The following is a 13,446-nucleotide window of genomic DNA, read 5'->3' as shown; positions in this document are numbered from 1 at the left end:
TTGTTCTAGGTTCGCGTTTTGATCGTCTAAGCTGCCGTAGGTGATGACGTCACACTCGAGTGTAAACAGGAAGAGTCTAACACGGAGATGGAAAGTGGATGATATACAGAAACGAATAACTAATAAATATGAAGTTATGTTTAAACTTCTGTTGTCAAGCGTTGTCACTTGTCAATATAACCCACCCCCTTTCCTCACTTTTCCACCGTCCCTGCTTCACTCGGGACCACCAGCTAACGTTAGCCTATAGCTCCGCCGTCCCTGCTTCACTCGGGACCACCAGCTAACGTTAGCCCATTGCTCGTGTCAATTAAATTGCATGTTATTAAATGTCCGCGCTGGTCTGTCTAATGAAATTACAACCGCAACATTATGTCGCCTGTACAGCCCTGGGCCCCGTTTCATGTACCTGGATAACTGAGTTAGCCGGATAACTTTAGCTGGATAACTGGGTTAGCCGGACTTTCCGATTTCATGTACGTGGATTTTCCAGATCACCATGCCAACAGATCCAAAAGTTTGAGCCTGCTCGAAAGCAGAGTTCAAGTTCAAGTTAGCCCGATCACGCAGAGCCACGCCCCCGCAAAGAAGTGACAGCTCGTTTCCTGAAACTATTCCCACAGTCTACGATCTGCATTATACCATTCTGAATTACGTTTTTGTGCTCCATTCTTCCAGAGGGGGCTTTTGAAATGTAAAATAGACCCAACATGCTGATACTAAATTCACTTTGTCCTAAATAATGCACGTTATATATACCGTGGCGACGGTGGCGCTCGCTCGTGCGACGTACACATTATGTGGTTATTTTAATTGTAACTGGGATTAAGATGTCTGATGAGATGCGCTGTTTGACGGATTTGAGAAATTGAATGAGCCGTTGACGTCACATGAATGAATGAGGATAAAAAAATAAAACTTCATTCAAAATAAGGGATATTCTAAACACGGGTCTCTCGTTCATTAATGTATAAACAATGAATCTATCCCATCTGGCCCAGTGGCCCAGCGGTAGCGCTCAAGTCTGCCAACCTAGCGATCCGGGTTCAAATCCCGGTGTTTCCAATATGATTTTTTTGAATATAATATTAAAGATTATACGCCAAAGTAGCCTGGTTTTAAGTTAAAATATTATAAATCTACATGCATTGAGGATGTCATTCTTTATATAGCTCTCAACGTGCACCAAATTGAATTATTCCTATATTGCAAAAAGAAGGACCCCGGTCTTGAACCCGGGTCGTCCGTGTGGAAGTCAAAAGAACAACCCGTTAGACCACATTGGAGATAAGTTAAACATTGACTATACATCAATCAATGGGCAAGAAAGCCGTCTCGTAATTCTGTATAACAGTTAACTAGTTATTTTCGCTAGCAAGATCTCATTTGATTATTCAATCCAGCAGGCAAGTTTAAAGAAATATAATCTGATTGATTGAGGTAATGAGAGACTTAGAATTAGCCTATAGATAACGCATTTAACTTGTCGGCGAGGCGATTGAGCCTATTGCAATCTGTCAATAAAGTCTTAAATCAATTAATCAATCAATGCCGTTGAGAATCAGGGTCTCTGCCATCGATACGTGCTGGCTTTCCACCTAAAACGGGAGCGCGCATCTAGCCTGACTTGAGCCTGACTCTCAAGTCTGGCTTGAGTTAACGAGACTGAATCCTCCTTTGTGAAACAGGAAAATCCCGGCTTTGAACATCGGGTTAACTGAAGCTGGATAATGGACATGTTGATCGACTTAGTTGAACCACGTACATGAAACAGGGTCCTGGTTGTAGGCTAATGTTAGTGTAGTGAAATGCGAATGAAGGGGTGAAATCACTATTCGCAAGCTTGCGAGTAGATATAATTTTTCATTCGCACCGGCCAAATTAGGGGGCAATTTGCGACGATCTCGTCGCAGCGTACAGGCCTGACTACCTGTCTGTTAGACTCACTACCTGTCTGTCATACTCACTACCTGTCTGTCAGACTCACTACCTGTCTGTCAGACTCACTACCTGTATGTTAGACACACTACCTGTATGTTAGACACACTACCTGTCTGTCAGACTCACTACCTGTCTGTCAGACTCACTACCTGTATGTTAGACTCACTACCTGTATGTTAGACACACTACCTGTCTGTCAGACTCACTACCTGTCTGTTAGACACACTACCTGTCTGTCAGACACACACTACCTGTATGTTAGACACACTACCTGTCTGTCAGACACACTACCTGTATGTTAGACACACTCAGGGGCGTAGCTGGGGGGGGGGGGGGGGGGGTAGCTTAGGATGATTCCAAGGGCCCAGCACTGGGGGGGGCCCCAAAAAAAAAAAATATATATATATATATATTTTTTTTTTACTAGACATCACGCAGGTGTATTATTGATGCTCTCATTGATACTATGTTTGTTTCTGAAGTGTGTGTGTGTGTGTGTGTGTGTGTGTGAGATATATATAGAGAAAGGGGGGGCTTTGGTAGACTATTGCATTGGTCCATTCATTGAAGATGAACGCAATGCGACATCCTTTACTAGGCTCACCCACCAACAGTGCAGGTGCTGAACTGCTGATCCGAATGTATAGGTAAAAACCATATTATGCGTTTGCATCAATAAAAAAATGGCAAAAAAAATTCCGCTCGCGCGCTTGCGAGGGGGCCTACAAATACATTCTTTCATGGAGCCCAGAATCTGGAGCTACACCCCTGGACACACTACCTGTATGTTAGACACACTACCTGTCTGTCAGACACACACTACCTGTATGTTAGACACACTACCTGTCTGTCAGACTCACTACCTGTATGTTAGACTCACTACCTGTATGTATGTTAGACACACTACCTGTATGTTAGACACACTACCTGTATGTTAGACACACTACCTGTATGTTAGACTCACTACCTGTATGTTAGACACACTACCTGTATGTTAGACACACTACCTCCAAAACTCAACAGCTCCAAAACACAAGCCATGCTGATCGGTACCCCACACCAGGTCCGGTCAACCAACATCACCACCATCTCCTTCTCCGGTCAGGACATTCCCCTCTCCACCCTTGTCACCAACTTGGGCGTGAAAATGGACCCCCACCTCACATATGAAACACACATCAAACACCTCTGCAAGACCTCTTTCTTTCACCTCCGAAATATCACGAAACTCCATCCCTCACTCACTCTGGCAGATTCCGAGAAACTCGTCCACGCTTTTGTTTCCTCCAGGCTGGACTATTGCAATGCACTCCTCATCGGGATCCCTAGTAAAAGCATTAAAAAACTACAAACCATCCAGAATGTCGCTGCTAGGATCCTGATGAGGGTGCGCAAATATGATCACATCACCCCCACCCTCAGATCCCTTCACTGGCTCCCCGTGGAACACAGGATTGAGTACAAGGTCTCCCTCCTCACTCACCAGTGCGTACACGGTGGTGCCCCTGCCTACCTCAAGGAACTCCTCACCCCCCAGTCCTCACGCTCCCTCCGCTCCGGCACAGCCTACCTCCTCAAAGCCCCCAGGACTAAGCTGCACACCATGGGCGATCGCGCCTTCTGCTCTGCCGCACCCAGACTTTGGAATGCTCTCCCCATCCACCTGAGAGCACCACAATCCGTCGAGGCTTTTAAAAGGGGCCTAAAAACGGGTCCTACTAATCACCCCAAAGTACCAGAAAATACCAGAAAATACCCCAAAATACCCCAAAATACCCTAAAATACCCCAAAATATACCCCAAAGTACTAGAAAATACCAGAAAATACCCCAAAATACCCTAAAATACCCCAAAGTATACCCCAAAGTACTAGAAAATACCAGAAAATACCCCAACATACCCTAAAATACCCCAAAGTATACCCCAAAGTACCAGAAAATACCCCAAAATACCCCAAAATACCCTAAAATACCCCAAAGTATACCCCAAAATACCAAAAAATACCAGAAAATACCCCAAAATACCCCAAAGTATACCCCAAAGTACTAGAAAATACCCCAAAATACCCTAAAATACCCCAAAGTATACCCCCAAATACCAGAAAATAACAGAAAATACCCCAAAATACCCCAAAATACCCTAACATACCCCAAAGTATACCCCAAAGTACCAGAAAATACCAGGAAATACCCCAAAGTACCCCAAAATACCCCAAAGTACCCCAAAGTATACCCCAAAATACCCCACAGTACCCCCAACATATCCCAAAATGAAAAACTAAAATGTGCACATTTTGTGTAATAGTGTAATAGTGTGTAATAGTGTAATACTGTAATAGTGTGTAATAGTGTAATAGTGTAATAGTGTGTAATAGTGTAATAGTGTGTAAAAGTGTGTAATAGTGTGTAATAGTGTAATAGTGTGTAATAGTGTGCTAGTGTAATAGTGTAATAGTGTGCTAGTGTGTAATAGTGTAATAGTGTAATAGTGTGTAATAGTGTAATAGTGTGCTAGTGTGCTAGTGTAATAGTGTAATAGTGTGTAATAGTGTAATAGTGTGTAATAGTGTAATAGTGTGTAATAGTGTAATAGTGTGTAATAGTGTAATAGTGTAATGTTGTGTAATAGTGTGTAATAGTGTAATAGTGTGTAATAGTGTAATAGTGTAATAGTGTGATAGTGTGTAATAGTGTCATAGTGTGTAATAGTGTAATAGTGTGTAATAGTGTAATAGTGTAATAGTGTGTAATAGTGTAATAGTGTAATAGTGTGTGCTAGTGTAATAGTGTAATAGTGTGCTAGTGTGTAATAGTGTAATAGTGTAATAGTGTGTAATAGTGTAATAGTGTGCTAGTGTAATAGTGTAATAGTGTAATAGTGTGTAATAGTGTAATAGTGTGTAATAGTGTAATAGTGTGTAATAGTGTAATAGTGTGTAATAGTGTAATAGTGTAATGTTGTGTAATAGTGTGTAATAGTGTAATAGTGTGTAATAGTGTAATAGTGTAATAGTGTGATAGTGTGTAATAGTGTCATAGTGTGTAATAGTGTGTAATAGTGTAATAGTGTAATAGTGTGTAATAGTGTAATAGTGTAATAGTGTGTAATAGTGTAATAGTGTAATGGTGTGTAATAATATAATAGTGTAATAGTGTGTAATAGTGTAATAGTGTAATAGTGTGTAATAGTGTAATAGACACTATTACACACTATTACACTATTACACACTATTACACTATTACACACTATTACACTATTATATTATTACACACTATTACACACTATTACACACTATTACACTATTACACTATTACACACAATTACACTATTACACTAGCAGACTATTACACTATTACACACTATTACACACTATTACACACTATTACACTATTACACACTATTACACTATTACACTATTACACACTATTACACACTAGCACACTATTACACTATTACACTATTGCACTATTACACTAGCACACTATTACACACTATTACACTATTACACACTAATACACTATTACACTATTACACACTATTACACTATTACACACTAGCACACTATTACACTATTACACTATTACACTAGCACACTATTACACACTATTACACACTATTACACTATTACACTCGCACACTATTACACTATTACACACTAGCACACTATTACACTATTACACACTATTACACTATTACACACTATTACACAAAATTACACTATTACACACTATTACACTATTACACACTATTACACTATTACACACTATTACACTATTACACTATTACACACTATTACACTATTACACTAGCACACTATTACACTATTACACACTATTATACTATTACACACTAATACACTATTACACTATTACACACTATTACACTATTACACACTATTACACTATTACACACTATTACACTATTATACACTATCACACTATTACACTATTACACTATTACACACTATTACACTATTACACTATTACACAAAATGACACTATTACACTATTACACTATTACACACTATTACACTATTACACACTATTACACTATTACACTAGCACACTATTACACTATTACACACTATTACACTATTACACACTAGCACACTATTACACTATTACACTAGCACACTATTACACTATTACACTATTACACACTATTACAGAATTACACTATTACACTATTACACACTATTACACTATTACACACTATTACACAAAATGTGCACATTTTTGTTTTTCATTTTGGGATATGTTGGGGTACTTTGGGGTAATTTGGGGTACTGTGGGGTATTTTGGGGTATACTTTGGGGTACTTTGGGGTATTTTGGGGTACTTTGGGGTATTTTCTGGTATTTTGGGGTATACTTTGGGGTATTTTGGGGTATTTTCTGGTACTTTGGGGTATACTTTGGGGTATTTTAGGGTATTTTAGGGTATTTTGGGGTATTTTGGGGTATTTTCTGGTATTTTGGGGTATACTTTGGGGTCTTTTCGGGTATTTTCGGGTACTTTGGGGTATACTTTGGGGTATTTTCTGGTATTTTGGGGTATACTTTGGGGTATTTTAGGGTATTTTGGGGTATTTTGAGGTATTATCTTGTATTTTCTGGTACTTTGGGGTATACTTTGGGGTACTTTGGGGGTATTTTGGGGTATTTGCTGGTACTTTGGGGTATACTTTGGGGGTATTTTCTGGTATTTTCTGGTATTTTGGGGTATTTTCTGGTATTTTCTGGTATTTTGGGGTATACTTTGGGGTATACTTCGGGGTATTTTGGGGTATTTTCTGGTATTTTCTGGTACTTTGGGGTATACTTTGGGGTATTTTGGGGTATTTTCTGGTATTTTGGGGTATACTTGGGGTATTTTATGGTATTTTGGGGTGTTTTGAGGTATTTTCTGGTATTTCCTGGTACTTTGGGGTATACTCTGGGGTATTTTAGGGTATTTTGGGGTATTTTGCGGTATTTTCTGGTATCTTCTGGTATTTTGGGGTATACTTTGGGGTACTTTGGGGTATACTTTGGGGTATACTTTGGGGTATTTTCTGGTATTTTCTGGTATTTTGGGGTATACTTTGGGTATTTTAGGGTATTTTAGGGTATTTTGGGGTATTTTCTGGTATTTTCTGGTACTTTGGGGTATACTTTGGGGTATTTTGGGGTATTTTCTGGCACTTTGGGGTATACTTTGGGGTATTTTATGGTATTTTGGGGTATTTTATGGTATTTTGGGGTATACTTTGGGGTATTTTGGGGTATTTTCTGGTATTTTCTGGTACTTTGGGGTATACTTTGGGGGTAGTTTGGGGTATTTTCTGGTATTTTCTGGTATTTTGGGGTATACTTTGGGGTATTTTAGGGTATTTTCTTGTATTTTCTGGTACTTTGGGGTATACTTTGGGGTACTTTGTGGTATTTTGGGGTATTTTCCTGGTACTTTGGGGTATACTTTGGGGTATTTTAGTGTATTTTCTGGTATTTTGGGGTATACTTTGGGGTATTTTGGGGTATTTTCTGGTATTTTCTGGTACTTTGGGGTATACTTTGGGGGTATTTTGGGGTATTTTCTGGTATTTTGGGGTATACTTTGGGGTATTTTAGGGTATTTTGGGGTATTTTGAGGTATTTTCTGGTATTTTCTGGTACTTTGGGGTATACTTTGGCCGTATTTTAGGGTATTTTGGGGTCTTTTCTGGTATTTTCTGGTATTTTGGGGTATACTTTGGGGTATTTTAGCCAGGGCTGGGCGATATGGCCTAAATATGATATCACGATATTTTCTGACCTTTCGGCGATACACGATACGCATCACGATGTTTTTCTTTTTTTCCCCAAACAATTCATTATGAGGCTTACCAAGACAGTATTTGAGTTTGCAAGCTAACATTAAAGACAAAATAAAATACCCATGTGTAGCAGGGTGGATTATCCCTGCTTCGTGGGAACGGTTGCTGGCAGTCAGGAGGTAGCTGGACACAGCAGAACTCTGTCTGGCTGCACCCTCGTCTTTGGGCCTGGGGCGTCGACTGGAGGCTGGTAGTGTGAGTGGATGGGGCCCGGGATTTACCAACCTGGTCTGGTACTCTGGTCTTCCTTCCCTGTCGCAGGGCGGTCAGCAGTACTCCCCAACACGCTCCCACTCCTCCCAGTCGCTCCTTAGACCCTCCCACACCTCGTGACTGAATTGTAATCAAATACTCTGAGTTCCCCCCGCAAGCAGTACCCTCCCTCAATGACCCTAGAAACCTTACAATGAAAAGGGGAGAGTTGGGTAGGAAGGGGTTAACCATATATATACGTTACCCACACCAAAAGAGTTAATGCAGGGCACAGGAATGGACACGCACACAGAACCCCATTCAAGTCTTTATGTTAATTGTACTGTTCAGTTACAATTATTTAATACTAGTGGCCAATTGGGCTGAAGTCCTACTATAGCCCCTGCTGTTCAACTCAATACCTCATAAACACGTATATTATGCACCCACCTCTGGGTTACTATCAGGGATAATATACTTCACTGTGTTTGACTCATCACCCACGTCTGGGTCTTCACCCTGTATAATACCTCAACAGGCTTTAATTATACGGCCAGAATAATACCTCAAAAGGCTTTAATTATAATGCACCAGGTCTGTAACTTCCCCCCCAGGGAAGGGTTAATTGAATGGGAAAATATTAATACACACACATTGTATCACGCTCAAAGAAAAGGAAATAAAACCAAAAGTGTGGGCCCACAATTACCAAAACAAAAGCCCTATGCTAATGCCGGCATGTAATGTAATGTTTGGGGTCTGCAGTTAGCAACGTTAACTTCACCCGCAGGCCGCTCCACACTGTGTAAGGTGCAATAGATCCTGGGCGCCGAAGCCCTAATGTTTACTCTACCAAAATGGCAGCCGCGCCGCTCCACCACCGTCCTGGTGGCAAGATGGCGTCGAACACTCGCGTCGCAGGTGCTAGCAGGCGGAGCTATAGCAGAGAGGCAGTGCTGGCTGAGCTGGTGCTGGGCGACCTCTGCTGGACGGGACGGCTCCCGTGTTGGCTGCTCTCCAGCCGGCGCAGAGTGGTGGTAGAACCGCCGGTGAAGACGGCTGCTGACGGCCAGAGCAGAGTGTTCGCAGGTCCACCCCCGTAGCTGCACGCAGTCTATACCGGCACTGTAACTAAGTATAACACGAGCAATACTACTGTGATCCTTAGCCGCACGCTACCTATACCGCTCACTGTAACTAGGTATAACTCGACTGTTAGTGCCTGGCTCTGCACTTATTGTTCATATCATACCACTGGTACTGCTAGGATATCGTATCCACTAGCCAGTACTTCCTATCACCCGTCACTGTTCCACGGGGCACTCCGGCATAAGGTCAGCAACGGGGCTATCCAGAGCCCCCCCCGTTAGACGTGACTTCTCGTTGTCAAGTTCACTGCCGAAGAGAACGACTTCCGCTCGGCTCCTCCCTTTATCATCTCTCAGCTCTCTCCGCCACTCTCTGCCTGCTACTGCCCCCTGCTGGTCCCGCCTGCCAGTCACAAGGGGAGACGCACTGTAATATGAATCAATACTGTAATTGATAATCCGTGTCCCAATGCTCTTTGGACGGGGACGTTGGTGTCATTGTTCGTGTGAATCAATGACACTAGTTAGAATGTATTTGTGTACAAAAAGGGATATAAACACAGTCAGCAGTTCTGAATAATATACCATATTTTCCAGACTGCTACATTTCCCCCCACTTTGAACTTGCTAAGTCCTCTGCAAGTTAACAACAAAAACAACAAAAACAAACGCATGCATGAAAACGGTCCTGAGACCAACAGTTTCACACATCGATTGACAATTACGCATTATGCCAACAGTTTTACACACTCCCTCTGGAGTTGGACACACTCTTGAGCACGTAGTCCTGGCGATACCGAGCGGGTAGCCGACCTCTGGTGCTCCTCTGGGGCCGGGTTCGTTCAACCCCCCCTGCGTCTGATTCTGCGCCATATTCCCTTAGACATACAGGTGCACCACTCGTCTCGTTCCCACACACCTTCGCACATGGTCTTGGAAACACCGAGCGAGTGGCTCACCTCTGTCATTCAGCTGGGCCCGGGTTTGCTCAACCCCCCACCAGTTTGACTCCGTGTCAGATTCCTCCGTCTCTGTTGGCGGGTCCCCCCTGCGTCTGATTCTGCGCCATATTCCCTTAGACATACAGGTGCACCACTCGTCTCGTTCCCACACACCTTCGCACATGGTCTTGGAAACACCGAGCGAGTGGCTCACCTCTGTCATTCAGCTGGGCCCGGGTTTGCTCAACCCCCCACCAGTCTGACTCCGTGTCAGATTCCTCCGTCTCTGTTGGCGGGTCCTCGGCCACGGCTTCGCCCTCCGAGGCCTCTGAGGGGCCGCTCACAGCGCCCTCCTCGTCCCTGTCTCCGTCGTCTTCGCAGCCCTCGCCGTCCTCGCCTGAGGGGACCAACTCTACCTCTCCTCCCTCGTTCGGCGCTGCTTCAGCTGCTGCTGTAGCGGCGCTGCTGCTACACGCCCTAGGGTGCGGTTCACGAGGGTAAACGAAGGCACCCCCCACGTCTGCTTCGGATGAGCTCCGCGCTCTCATCGGGCTCCTTCGGGAAGCTCTCGTCCGCTCTTCCGGGTCGGAGGCCGGGAAGGGGCAGATCTTGCTCCGATCTCTCTGCACGGTCCTTTCGGGGCCCCCTCTTTCGGGACGAACCGTGAACACTGACGTCCTCTTGACGTTTCCATCGCCGCTCTCTGGGCCCGGCTGGTCGCCGGCCGGCGAGCATCTGCGGCGGTAGTTGAAGTTGCGGCGGTAGCGGCGCCGACGAGGCCCCTGGTCCGGGCCGTCCTCGCCCCCTTGACCTCCTTCCGACCTGTTCTGTCTCTTGGGTACAGACTCCGGTTCTGACCGCATCGGGATGCGCAGCCGGGCGCCAGCGCTTTCGTCTGGCCGGCCGCAGTGGTATCGAATTCTACGGCACACCACCACACCTCCCCCTCCAGACCATGGTCTGGCGGTCGCCAGGTCGGGCGACCCGCCTGCTGCTGTGTGGGTGGCGTCCTGTACTGGTGGGAGAGGGGCCTCACCGCCCGGTACTTCCGCCAGGCGTGATTCTTCCATTGCGCGGGGGCACTCGCGGCCGATATGGCCGGGCTGTTGACAGTTGTAGCAGATCAGTCTCCCATCCTCACTCCGGCGGGGTAGTCTGCGCGGGGTAGAGGGCACGTCTCTCCTCCGTCGGCTTCCGGCGAAGCCTCTCTGGGGTGTGTCTCGCTCCTGTTGAAACGCCTGGAAGAGCTGTTCCATGCGCGCGCCCAACCGCTCTTGGCCAGCGAAGAGCTGTCGGATGGACTCCTGTAGCACGGCTATGTCCAGAGGTGGCTCGTGTCTTTTCACGACGACGCCGCGTATCATGCCCCTGTCGGTACCCCTTGTGGGGGGCAGGACCATCTCCTCTTCAGACCAGTCTATCGCCGCCTGCAGTACCTGAGGAAACGGCCGCGTACCGTCCTCCCTCATGTACTTCCGCATTTCTCTCCTCAGGGCCTCGTCTCTGAGGCCCACCACAAACCGCTCCTGCAGCAGGGCGGTGGCATCGCCGACCAGCGTAGGCGCCCGACGTCGTAGGCGACGGACCCTCTCCTGCAGGTCATAGGCGAACTGGCGTATGGTCTCGCCGGCGGCCTGTCTTCGATCGAAGAACTCCCCCAGCCGAATGCTGACCAGGACCTTGTCCCCATAGGTTTCTTTGAGTATCTTGAACAAGGCTTCTGTGTCGGGGGCGGTTTCCTCCGTCAGGAAGCGTACCGTCTGCTTCGCCTCGCCTTTGAGGTGTAGCTGTACGACCTCCGCTTGTTCCTCCACGGGCACTCGACTGGCCCGGAGGTGGGTCCTCATCGCCTGGATCCAGTCCTCCACAGGCAGTTCCCCCATCTCTTGTTCACCTCCAAATTCGCTGCACTTCCGCTCTCGTTGGACGTACACCACCGGGAGGGGCGCTGGAGGGAGCTGTTGGATCCCGGCCGGTGCCAAGGCAAGCGGAGCTCGGCGTCCGGCCTGCTCCCGCTGTTCGTGCTGGGTCTTTTCCAGCACCAGCGCCTGTCGGTCCAGGAGGCCCGCGTGTATGTGGGTTCTGTTCGCCAACAGCTCCACCTGTGCGGTCAGTCCCTCCATGCGTTCGGCCTCCTCTTTCTTTACCTCGGCGGCGGCGTCCTCGCCGTCTCGTTGCACCTTTAGGGCCGCCTCAGTGTAGCGCTTCTCTAGGAGTGCCTTGTTGATCAACTCCTTGATCGCTTCGGCTTGCTGCGTCAGTAGTGTCGCCTGAGTCTCACACTGCTCCTGCAGCTGCTCTAACTCCGCCTCCCTCTCCTGCGCGACGTGGGTCTCCCCTTTCTGTATCAAGGTGGCGGCGGCCTGGCCCTCTCGTAGCTCCTGTAGGGCCACCTGAGTGTGGAGGGCCTGGTCAGTCAACTCCTTCATCGCTGCGGCTTGCTGCTTTAGCAGTGCCGCCTGAGTCTGACACTGCTCCTGCAGTTGCTCAAACTTCGCCGCCATCTCTTGCGCGGTGGGGGTCTCCTTCTTTGACATCGTGGGTCTCTCTACGGGTCTCGGTCAAGGGAGTAAGTTAGGATGTTGATCCTGTTCGTGACGCCAAATGTAGCAGGGTGGATTATCCCTGCTTCGTGGGAACGGTTGCTGGCAGTCAGGAGGTAGCTGGACACAGCAGAACTCTGTCTGGCTGCACCCTCGTCTTTGGGCCTGGGGCGTCGACTGGAGGCTGGTAGTGTGAGTGGATGGGGCCCGGGATTTACCAACCTGGTCTGGTACTCTGGTCTTCCTTCCCTGTCGCAGGGCGGTCAGCAGTACTCCCCAACACGCTCCCACTCCTCCCAGTCGCTCCTTAGACCCTCCCACACCTCGTGACTGAATTGTAATCAAATACTCTGAGTTCCCCCCGCAAGCAGTACCCTCCCTCAATGACCCTAGAAACCTTACAATGAAAAGGGGAGAGTTGGGTAGGAAGGGGTTAACCATATATATACGTTACCCACACCAAAAGAGTTAATGCAGGGCACAGGAATGGACACGCACACAGAACCCCATTCAAGTCTTTATGTTAATTGTACTGTTCAGTTACAATTATTTAATACTAGTGGCCAATTGGGCTGAAGTCCTACTATAGCCCCTGCTGTTCAACTCAATACCTCATAAACACGTATATTATGCACCCACCTCTGGGTTACTATCAGGGATAATATACTTCACTGTGTTTGACTCATCACCCACGTCTGGGTCTTCACCCTGTATAATACCTCAACAGGCTTTAATTATACGGCCAGAATAATACCTCAAAAGGCTTTAATTATAATGCACCAGGTCTGTAACTTCCCCCCCAGGGAAGGGTTAATTGAATGGGAAAATATTAATACACACACATTGTATCACGCTCAAAGAAAAGGAAATAAAACCAAAAGTGTGGGC

At 46.3% G+C, this 13,446-nt stretch overlaps 1 protein-coding gene across 1 annotated transcript in view; it reads left to right on the top strand.

Annotated features, from left to right (window-relative positions):
* Positions 1 to 10,132, top strand: part of LOC311247649 (drebrin-like protein) — a gene marked incomplete at both ends in the record, with an annotated part of 19,344 nt that extends 9,212 nt beyond the window's left edge. The window contains one exon of the mRNA XM_084338663.1: positions 10,094 to 10,132. Coding sequence (XP_084194789.1) covers positions 10,094 to 10,132 — 39 coding nt within the window. The remainder of the gene's footprint in view (positions 1 to 10,093) is intronic.
* Between the last annotated feature and the right edge of the window lie 3,314 nt (positions 10,133 to 13,446).

Source organism: Notolepis coatsorum (assembly GCF_963971535.1).
Source record: "Notolepis coatsorum genome assembly, contig: SCAFFOLD_1205, whole genome shotgun sequence".
Taxonomy (NCBI): domain Eukaryota; kingdom Metazoa; phylum Chordata; class Actinopteri; order Aulopiformes; family Paralepididae; genus Notolepis; species Notolepis coatsorum.
The sequence above is the reverse complement of the archived record's forward strand: the minus strand, read 5'-3'. Positions and strand labels throughout refer to the sequence as shown.